At 42.8% G+C, this 11,492-nt stretch overlaps 1 protein-coding gene across 3 annotated transcripts in view; it reads left to right on the plus strand.

Annotated features, from left to right (window-relative positions):
• ARF3 (ADP ribosylation factor 3) overlaps positions 1-11,268 on the plus strand; it is a 146,480-nt gene extending 135,212 nt beyond the window's left edge. For all 3 annotated transcript variants that reach the window (XM_044083788.1, XM_044083789.1, XM_044083790.1), the window contains exon 5: positions 9,348-11,268. In XM_044083788.1, the coding sequence (XP_043939723.1) occupies positions 9,348-9,509 (162 nt within the window). In that variant the 3' untranslated portion in view covers positions 9,510-11,268. The remainder of the gene's footprint in view (positions 1-9,347) is intronic.
• Positions 11,269-11,492: the final 224 nt, after the last annotated feature.

An 11,492-nucleotide genomic window follows, 5' to 3' on the forward strand; every position in this document is an offset into this window, starting at 1 on the left:
GTCTTGCCCTTTGCCAAGAGGCCATGAGAGTTTGGGATTGGGCAATATCCAACAACCGTTTTCTGTTAGCAACGCACATTCCGGATTGGTCCAACATCCTAGCGGACAAGCTGAGTCGAACTATCCTCTCACCTTACAAGTAGTCTCTGAACCCCTTAGTAGCGAAACAGATCTTCTGCAAGTGGGGTCAGCCTTGCTGCGATCTCTTCGCATCGCCTTCATACGTGAAGTGCAGTGAGTTTTTCGCTCTAATCCCCCCCCCCCCTCAGGGGGAAGCCCCAGAGATGCTCTAGTCCATGGTTGGCCATCCGGTCTTCTTTATGCTTATCCTCCTGTTCCGTTAATGACAGCGTTTTTACAGAAAGCTCTTCGGTTGGGGAACAGGATTATCCTCCTAGCCCTATTCTGGCCTCGTCAAACCTGGTTCCCGTACCTACGGTCTCATCTTGTAGCTCCTCTTTGTATCTTAGATCCCATCCCGGATCTGATTTCTCATCCTTCGGGATTAGAAACTCCGAATCTGGACTACCTCAAGCTCTCAGCTTGGTTGATCCAGTTCCATTAGTTGCCAGGACTCGCGGTTTCTCGTCTGCAGTTAGATCCATCCTGGTAGCGGCGCGTAAGCCTTCTACCTGGAAGGTTTACAACAGCAAATGGAAACGGTTTTCCATTTGGGCCTCGCATAGGAATTTGGATACTTTCACTGCTCCCATTCCAGCAGTGCTTGATTTCCTATCTCATTTTTTTCAGCAAGGGGCCAGTTCTTCTACTGTAAAGGTTCAAATGGCTGCCATTTCCAATTTTCACATTGGAGACAATCCTAGTCCTTTAGCTTCCACTAAGATTTGTAAGACATTCTTGAAAGGCACCTTCCTTTTGAGACCTCTTTCTAGGAACGCTGTTCCCCCATGGGACCTAACTTTGGTTCTTCAGGCTCTAACTGGACCACCCTTTGAGCCCGCAGCTTCTGTTGATTTAAAATTCTTATGTTGGAAAACTGCTTTCCTATTAGCTATTACCTCAGCTAGAGGGGTTTCAGAGTTCCAGGCCCTTTATACTAGCCCCCCATATCTTGATGTTCGTGTTTCACTGTTGCAGTCATTACTCTTGGGTTATCTTGCTGGCAGGCTACCCAGAGTCTGCCTGAATTCCAAAGTCTTGGTCCGGCATCGGTTGCTGTCGCCTCTTCCCTGACGTCAGTGCGCCAGGGGTATAAAAGATGCAGCAGACACCATTTTCTTCAGTTTTTCTTGCCCCATAAGGATTTTTATTCTTACTGTATTCCTTGCCCTAGGCCCTGATCACGACGTTGCTAGCTGTCTGTTTTGTGCTAGATTTAACCAACGCACTATTAAGCGTTGGTACGATTTTGCCTTTCATTACTTTGGCCAAAGGTTTAATTATATAATGCAGTCGCAACAACCGACCGGAGTTTACAAAAAGTAAGGAAAAGGACAGGCATCCCTGATGCCCGCTACCTCAGCCACAGGCCGCTTCCGACTCCCATGTGGAGCAGACTAGGCCTCTGGGTACTCAAGGTATTGGACCCTCTAGCCGCTGAACAGGCATCTGCTTCTGAGGGTGTTTTCAGACCTACACAATTATTTCAAGCCTACCTCAGCTTCAAAGATTAAGACTGCTCTAAAGGCAAAGAAACAAGTACAGCATTCTCCTGGACAGACTTCCATGCCTAAGAAACAGATGCTTAAAATGGCCGATGACCTACTTTGATCAGGGTTTCCCATCCCCTTCCTGATAAGAGGCCTGGGCAAGAGACAGAATATGACTCTTCTGATCAGGTTTCAATTTCCACTGACTCCTCTTCTGAACAGGGATACTCTTTTCCTCCCTATGAGGATTCTGATGCTGAAGAAACTATTCCTTCAGCCCCTCTTCCTGAGGATTATTCTTTTGGGGAAACCCTGCATACCATGTGGGAGCATTTCCACTGGGAGAGCCAAGATTATTCAGAATCTAAGAAAAGGCTCGGAGATTTTCTTTTACTACCTCAGCAATGACCTCTTGCTATTCCACCTGTTCTAGACGTTTTAGATGTATTTTCAGAGTCCAGCCTGTCTCCTGACTCTAACCCCTGCACCTGCTAAGCCAGACAGATACTACATGGTTCCAGACTCTCATAAATTTCTATATAAAAACCCTGCTGCTGACCCAGAAACTATATCTCGGGGTCCCAAAGGGGTCAAGGCTTCCACTGCAAAAAGCCTGTCTCCTCTGATAGAGATTCTAGGGCACTGGACAGATGGGGGGGAATAAGTTTACACTTCTGCTACCTTGGCTGTAAATATCCGCAATACTTAATGTCACTGCTTAAACAGAAAATGTTAACAAATTCTGAATGTTCTGATAAGGAAATGCAGGACTTATTGCATGCAGCTGAACAAGTGGGAAAACATACTTTGCAGTGTGGTTTTGATTCACTGGAGGCCTCTTGCAGGGCTGCAGTTACGGGTTCTGTCATTAGAAGGCAGGCTTGGTTAAAGGAACAGTATCTTCCTGATCATGTTAAAGCAAAATTATTGGATGCTCCATTACAGCATGATACTTTGTTTGGTGTTAAAGCAGAAGAGGTGTTGAAGAAAATAGAGGATAAAGCGAAATCCATGCAGACAGTTAAGGATTTCCTATAGGTACAGCCACCCAGATTTAGCAGGAACTGGCCTACAAAGAATTGATCCTTTCCAGTGTCAGACAGGCCACAAAGAGGCAGATACAGACGCGCCAGAGGCAGATCCCAGCCCCAAGGCTCATACAGACCTAAACAATGGGGTACTTCTACCTCCAAAAGCGGAGAGGACAAATCACATCCATACAGGAAACAGTCCCAATGACTTTCCTCTGCCAGAACCAAGCACTTATCTTTTTGACAGCCCCCTTAGGGGGAAAACTAGCACTTTTTTCACCAAATTGGCACATGATTACCCAGGACAAATGGGTCTTGAACATAGTGTCTCAGGGCTACAGGTTCCACTTTTACACCCTGCCAAGGACTAAAGGTATGCCAGACCTGCCACACAATCAATGGGCAGAGGCACAAAAGCAAGTTTCATCCCTCATGGGACATAGGGCCATTCAGCAAGGACCACAACAACAGCAGTGTCAAGGATTTTACTCGCAACTTTTCCTGGTACCCAGAAAAGACAAAGCCTGGAGACCAATACTGGACCTGTCTATTTTAAACACATTTCTGGACGTTCCAAAATTCAAAATGTCTCTGCAGTAGCTACTGCCCATGCTGGACAAGAAGGCTTGGCTCGTTACTTTTGACCAAAGAGGCATACCTGCATGTCCCAATCAGACAATCTTGCAGAAGATACCTCAGATTCGTAGCTGGCTCAATGCACTACCAATTCTTTGCACTGCCCTTTGGCTTGTCTATTGTGCCCAGGGTCTTCAAATGCCTGGCACCAGTAATTGCATTTTGCAGGCAAAGAGGAATTCAAATATATCCTTACTTGGACGACTGTCTTATTCAAGCAGAGAACAGACATTCTACTACAGCATCTGGCATTTGTGAAAAGATTACTAATTTGCCTAGGGTACACAGTAAATGAAAAGAAATCAAAACTAGTACCCTCTCAAGAGATAATATTCCCGAGTGCAAGCTTAAATACAACTTCCCAGATGGCTTATCTCACGCCAAAGACAACTGACTTCTTTCTTCAAAATGTTGGCAACAAAAACCCCAGTTATCTGCAAGAAAAATTCTGCAGGCTTTGGGCTTCATGGCATCCTGCATTCTACTAATTCCACATGCCAGACTGCATATGAGGAAACTGCAGTGGTATGTAAAAAGTGTTTGGGCTCAACATAACCACAGCCTGGAAACATTAACTACCTTCATTCCCTGCCTGCAACAGGAGTTTCGATGGTGGGCACAAGCCTGTCACCACAACAAGGGACAGCCATTCACTTTACCCACAGCTAGGCAGACACTAACAGATGCATCAGATTATGCCTGGGGTCCCACATGTCAGGAAAATGTATTCAAGGCACATGGCCCGCAAGCCAGATGCATCTTCATATCGATCAAAAAGATGCTAGCTGTTCAGAATGCCCTGACAGCTTTCAAGGTTATACTTCATCCAGGACAGCTACTAATAAAGACGGACAATACTACAGCCATGTGGTACATAAACAAGCAGGGAGGCACACATTCCTACCCCCTCTGCAGACAAGCCATGACTTTGTGGGACACAGCATTGACTTATCAAGTACACCTGCAAGTGCAATTCCTGCCAGGAAAAATAAATACTCTGGCAGACGAATTAAGCAGAAAGATCATGGATCCCCACAAATGGAAACTGGATCCACAAGTCTTCAGCATGATAAGGAAATGGGGATGCCCGGACATAGATATATTTCCCTCCCCTCACAACTGCCAACTACAGAAGTTCTGCACAAGGATTTACCACAAGCAAGCATGGAAAGTGGATGCCCTATCCTTCAGCTGGAAAAACCTAACAGTATATGCCTTTCCTCCACTGCCTCTCCTCCCCAAGGTACTCCTAAAGGTCAGACAAGAGAAGCCAAAAATGATACTGATTGCCCCAGACTGGCCACGCCAGCACTGGTACCCAATCCTAAAGAACTTGTCTCCAGGACCAGCCTGGACACTGCCTCAAACTTCTGACTTACTGACCCAACACAATCAGATCCTGCACAGCCACATCAGTACCTTAAATCTGGCAGCATGGCAGATAATGTAGCCATTCAGAACACTCCACTCTCCAAAGCTGTAATGGATGTTATCTTGGAGGCCAGAAGGCCCAGTACCAGAAAATCTTATGCAGAAAAATGGAAGAGATTCTGTGCTTGGAACAAGGAATTGACACATTTGTACCAAATATTCCTCAGATTTTACAATATTTAACGGAGATGCTGGACAGAGGCCTAGCCCTTTTCATCAATTAAGATTTATGCCTCTGCCATTTCAGCTCATTACAATACGGAACCCACCTATCTTTTCTCATCCTTTAATAAGGCAGTACCTCAGAGGGGCCAAAAACATAAGACCCCCCCCAAGTAGAGCACCAGTTCCTGCATGGGACCTAAATTATGTCTTGGAAAAACTCACACTGCCTCCTTTTGAGCCAGCCTCAACAGCGGATATTAAATTCTTATCCTGGAAAACAGCCCTACTCCTAGCAATAACCTCTGCAAGAAGAGTCTCTGAGTTACAGGCACTCATGGCTGTGGAACCTTTTATCATTTTCCATCCAGATAGGGTTTCTCTGAGGACGAACCCTACATTTATGCCTAAGGTGGTGTCCAGTGTGGCCCTTAACCAAACTATTCACTTGCCTACCTTTTACCCAAACCCACAGAACAAGGGTGAGAGACTTCAGCATTCTTTGGCCATACACAGCTACGCTTCTACTTGGACAGAACTAAAGCTTTCAGAAAGACTGAGCAACTTTTAGTGGCATATGCTGCAGGATCACAAGGAAAGCCCATCTCAAAACAGACAATTTCAAAATGGATAGGCCATTGCATTCGTTTCTGCTACTAACAACATGGCAAGTCAGTGCCTAAGGGCATTAGGCCACATTCTACCAGAGCAGCAGCCACTTCAGCAGCCTTCCTCAGAGGAAAGCACTACCACTTACCTCTCTACTCTACTCTAAATCCAGAGCAGGCTTTGCCACTGCAGTTCTGCAGGGCCTCATAGCTTCTCCTAATCCTATTTAGCCAAGCCACCCATCCTCAGCTTTGGGATTCAACCCAAGAGTAATGACTGCAACAGTGAAACACAATGAACATAGTACAGTTGTGTACCTACCATAAATGTAGATGTTAGAGTGTATTCACTGTTGCAGTCCAGGTTACCCTCCCACCCATCCCCCTTTCATTTGCTGGGCCTTATCTGTACTTCTCTATTCTATACAACCTATGTGGTGTATTTGCTTGTAGATGAAGGAAATGTTTGCCTTAGTGCATGCATGTCTTTTTGGCATAGTCTATTTAGCCTACCCTGTTGGGGGCACCTGACATCTGGGGCAAGAAAAATTGACGAAAATGGCGTTGGCTGCATCTTTTATACCCCTGGCACACTGATGTCAGGGAAGAGGTGACAGCAACCAACATCGGACCAAGATTTTGGAATTCAGGCCGACTGCAGGTAGCCTGCCAGCAGGATAACCCAAGAGTAATGGCTGCAACAGTGAATACACTCTAACATCTACATTTATGGTAGGAACACAACTGTCCTTTTTCCATAAGGACATAGTCTCTCTCAGGACTAACCCTACCTTCTTACCTAAAGTGGTTTTCGAGGCGAACATCAGTCAGTCCATTAATCTACCTGTTTTCTTCCCTAACTATCAGAATAAAGGGGAATACCAACTTCATTTGTTAGATGTTCATAGACAATTGCGTTTTTACCTGCACAGAACAGCTGCGTTTTACAAGTCGGAGCAGCTCTTTGTTTCCTTTGCAAAGCCCTTCTTGGGTTAGCCAGTGTCGAGGGTGACTTTAGCTAGATGGATTTCTCAATGCATTTTGCTCACATAAGATATCTGGTCGGCCAGAGCCCTTAGGGGTTCATGCTCATTCCACCTGTTCTATGGCTACTTCTGCTGCATTCTGGTCAAGTGTCCTTGGATGACATTTGTTCTGCGGCTACTTGGGCTTCCTCTCATACCTTTATCTCTCATTATAAATTGGATTTAATATCCAGAGGAAGGGCAGCTTTTGGCTCTGCAGTGTTCTGGAATATCCTTCCTTAAGGACCTCCCAAGTGTTTGGTAGCTGGGGACTCTGTCTCACAGGTTGCTGATCAAATGAAGTTAACTACTTCAGATAAAGAAGTTATGTATTCACCATAACGTTCCATCTGAGTAGGTAACTTCATTTGTCAGCAACCGACCCCCCCCCTCCTTCCCCCTAACCTGGTTCTTTGGTTATCTGAATCTTACAGTGATTCAGCCTTTTGGTATTCGCTAGGTTAGGATGTTTTTTTTTAGGTTGTTTTGTCTTTGTGAAATTGTATAATGGGCAAACGTGAGCTGAGGGCTGGAAGGGAGGTAACAGGGTGTTATCGGTAAGGGGGAGGAGCTTGGAGCTCAGATCTTTAGCTTGGAAAGCTGCCGGCTCGGATCCGATACCTACATGTTGTTGACAAATGGAGTTACGTACTCAGATGGAAAATTATGGTGAGTGCATAACTTATTTTTTTCCACACCTAGTTCAAGGCTTGGAAGTTGCTGTGAATGTGAGCACAATTGATTTTTCTGTTGTAGAGCCCAATACAGTAACATGAGACTGATGCATCAGATAAATTGGGACATCATTTCAAGTTAAGTAAATTGCAAGCATAAGGTAAGTGTTAAGTTTGAAATATGCAAGACATATTCTGACGGGATGAAACCCGATGCAGAAAGAGCAAGTGTACAAATTCCAACCCCAAATGACAAACTGGCATTACAGAGGTTTCTAGCAGAGATGCAGTGTAATGCAGAGTTTGATGTCTGAACTCCACTTCCAAGTAAGCTGTTGGAGAAAAGCATAACCTGAGAATGAAGCTATAAACAAGAAAAATAATGAAATGCCAGTAAAGTAGTTACAGAAGCACCAGTGTTAATGTGATGGAGTATGCCAGTTACATTAAAAGTAGGTGCTAGTTCATGGTGGAGGAGTTGAAAATCCTAGAAGAGTAGACCATATTTGGAATAATGATATTTTTCTTCTTCAGCCAGGACTTGGAGCTTCAGGATTTCAATTAGTTTGTCATCTAAAATTTCCCAAGTTACTAATCCCTCTTTATTGTTGAGGTAAGAGTGCTTCCCAGCTTGCAGTTTTATCTGTATGTTGTCACCTATATTTGTCACTTTTACCTTCTCAAAGGAGCAAACTGCCTGACATGGAACCCTGTTCTCCAGTGGTCATATGTACTACGTCTTCAGTGTATTCCCCCCACCTTATCAACTGTGTGTTCCATTAAGTAACCAGTATGGAATCTGATATTAAGTTATTTCTGACATGTATTTGTTTTCTGGATTGTGTTAAACTTTTGCTAATTTCGGACATGCTGTCAAACCTTTTTTTTTTTTTTTTACTGCAGCGTTTACTTGGAGAATGCCATGATGTTCAGAAAGCAGGACCTTCCCTTCAAAAATTTACATTGGTCATGACTTTAGATCCGTTACAAAAAATAAGCAATGACGTGTTCTCAAGTCACCATCCATTGTTTTACAAAGAGTAGATATTAAAACTAGTAGGTTGGCAATTATCAAGATCCAAACAATTCCATACACCCCCTTTGTTGTTGAGAAGGGCTTCCTTTTTGACCACTGCTTTTTCCCACATTTCCAGTGCATACCCATCTTTTAGTAGTCTTGTGTAACTAATTTGTAGTCTGTGTGTATTTTTGGTTTTGTATTAGAAGGTTCTTGGAATATTAAACACATTTCTTACTAATTTCCAATATTACGGCTTTCTAGGAACAGAAGAGGGTTAAATGTGATGGAAAACAATGTTTGTGGAATGTGTAAGATTGACCAGAAATAGTTAACATTACTTGCTGTGTCTATAGCAAGTAGACATGGATACTTGGCAGTAAGTTAAGTGGAATGTTCAGAAAGGATGTGTAAACTTTTCTGCTGTTAATAATGGCACAGGTTAGCTAGATTTGCCATAGGTATGGTTAATGAATCTTTTCAGGAGTTTGAGTGAACAGATATAATACTGTGAATTATGAATAGAGGAGAACTGAATTCCAGGAAAGGGTGTGAGAAAGCCCCCCCCCCCCCCCCAAAAAAAATACACAAATACACATCTGTAAAGGGTCTTTATTTTCCTACAAACTTTAATGTCTGTACCATGAATGTGTATATTAGATGTACTCCAAGAATCTTTTCAGCAAGGCCTGGCAGATGTCTTGAATCTCATGGTGTTTTCGTCAAATAAAATGTTGATTCTTCAGGATTAGAGGGTTCAGCTGCTCCTGTTCATGCAGAACTTTTATTATCATTCTGCAGAGCAGGAATTTGCAGTAATCCTTGTTCCAAAGTACACAGTTCAGTTCTGGTTATGATTGTGGACAAGTCAGTGGCACTTCTGCAATGAAACTTTTTTTTGTTTGCTGTTATAGATTTAATGTGCTCTACTAGAATTTCTCAATTTCTAGAGTTGCATTTTTGTAAAAAGTTGGTGAATGTTTGATAGATGTAGCTTTTGTCAGCTTGTACTTATGAAATGACCAGTTGTTTAAATTAACTGAACTTTGGAAGTATGTAATGCACAGAAGTAAGCCATCGTAAGTATTTGTATATGTTTTGATTTGTTGCTTCTATGACTTTCTCCTGATGGTGGTGTTTCTTGTTTTATAGGATCTCCCAAATGCCATGAATGCGGCGGAGATCACTGATAAGCTGGGTCTTCACTCTCTGCGTCACCGAAGCTGGTACATCCAAGCAACCTGTGCTACAAGTGGAGATGGCCTCTATGAAGGTCTGGACTGGCTCGCCAACCAGCTCAAGAACAAGAAGTGATGCAGCACTTAGAGAGTTGGTGACAAGGAGCGTGCATCTGGATGAGCGCGGTGATCACTCTGCCAACTTTTTCCATCCAGTCATCTGGCTTGTGTTTATTTATTTTATTTTTATTTTATCTTTATTATTGTTTTCCCCTTCTTGATTAGTTGTCTCTCTTGGGTGTGATGTTTCAGGTTTCGTTAGTTAAAGGTGCACATCCCTTATTGATGCTAAGTTGAGTTTAAATCTGTATGTTAAGGAGCGTGATGGTGGAGAGAGCACTGGTCCCTCCCCTACACCTCCAGTATTCTAATGTGATTCTTATGTGCAATAGTGTGCTGTAGTCCCTGGTGCAAGTCTGCATTCACTAAGCTTTGGGACCAGAACATTTTTTTTACCTCACTGAAAGAGGGTATGTTTTTAATTTACTGGCTTGTGCAAGTCGACAAGGGAACTGCAACCAGAGTATTGGTCAGATCTGTAGTATAGGTTATGTATTGGTATCTTTGGGGAAAACATTGTCTTTAAGGCAGCTATGGTGTAAATGTGCAGTGCACAGCACCAGCCATTTGCTTGGGAACATGAAAGTGGTATGATTTCAGTTTTGTTACTAATACTGGATCAGTTTCTTTTACTTTGCTTTCGGGGAAACTTCATGGTTTGCTTGTTTTGGAATGCACAGCATGCTACAAGAGTCTGCAGAGCAGGCTTATAAACACTGGTAAATGTATTATTTATTGCAACAGCTTTTGTGTTTTATGAACCAGAAGCAGGTTTTACAGGTCACTTGCTTGTGGGTAAGGGGCTAGGGGGATTTTTAAAAATGTCAAGTACTAAAATAAAGAATTCTGGGAAAAACATTGTAAGGTGAAAAAAACAAGAGAACTAGATTACAGTTGTTATAGCTAGTATGTTCTGTTCTTTCCAGTCCCAAATTGGCTTCTGATTTTGTGTGTGTGTGTGTGTGTGTGTGTGTGTGTGTGTGTGTGTGTGTGTGTGTGTGTGTGTGTGTGTGTGTGTGTGTGTGTGTGTCATTGGCGAAGACTGCTTATAGTCTGCCCCATGTTGATTGGGTTAGTTGTGGGGTGGTTAGTCTGTAATATCAGTTAGTTGATGTTTTCCTCCTGTCTTTAGGTCCTTTCCTGGATTCCAATTCCTTCAGTTTGTTCCTGGCCGGAAATAGGGAGAGGTACTCCTCTGGGCTGGCAGCACTGATCCTTTTAAAGTATTGGCTAACACTGTATGTGTAACGCACAATTTTAGCAACCACTGAAGTAAACCAGGACTTGGATTTTTTGATTCCTTCAAGATCTGTTATTGCAGAAGAAGCCTGCTTGGCCACAGGGTAGGTTGATGGACTTCTGTTGTATGCCACTATTTGAGGTTAGTATTTATACATACTGGGGGTAGTAATCCGCAAAAGTGGGAATGTGTAGAGCTGTGTACTGAAAGACACTGAGTCATTTTGCCAGTGTCCTGTTTGAGAAGTAGAAGGGGTATTTATTTTATGTGGCCTTTGCACTTTTTTATTGCACTTTTATTTTTGATGGGTCATTCCATTTTTTTAATAATTTTGAATGGTTTTACGGAGTACATATTCTGCTGTTTGAAACTCATTCAATTTTCTATGTTGTGACTTTTTGACCGTTTTTAGTGCTGGATCAGTTTTGTTGGAATATACACTGTATGTTTAATCTCTACCGTTGCTCTTTAAGTGGTGCGCAAACTCACACAATTTAAACCCTGACTAAATATTAAATATGTTTTATGTACCTTATCCTGTGTGGTCTCTGAGTTGTAATAATCCAGTTGGTTTGTTTTTTGTTATGAACATTTTTTCTTGCTTATTCCTTTATTGCAGTGTTATTTAAGATTTGTTTTCTAAAGCTATTTTGATTAGTATATGATGGGGGCATCAACTGAGGTTTGTCTGACTAAATAAATTAGCACAGGGTAGTTCAGGTGACTTGGTTACATATAAACTTCTGATAGACTTTCCAT

The sequence above is a fragment of the Protopterus annectens genome, chromosome 9.part0, assembly GCF_019279795.1.
Source record: "Protopterus annectens isolate FY-2018-M chromosome 9.part0, PAN1.0, whole genome shotgun sequence".
Lineage (NCBI taxonomy): Eukaryota > Metazoa > Chordata > Ceratodontiformes > Protopteridae > Protopterus > Protopterus annectens.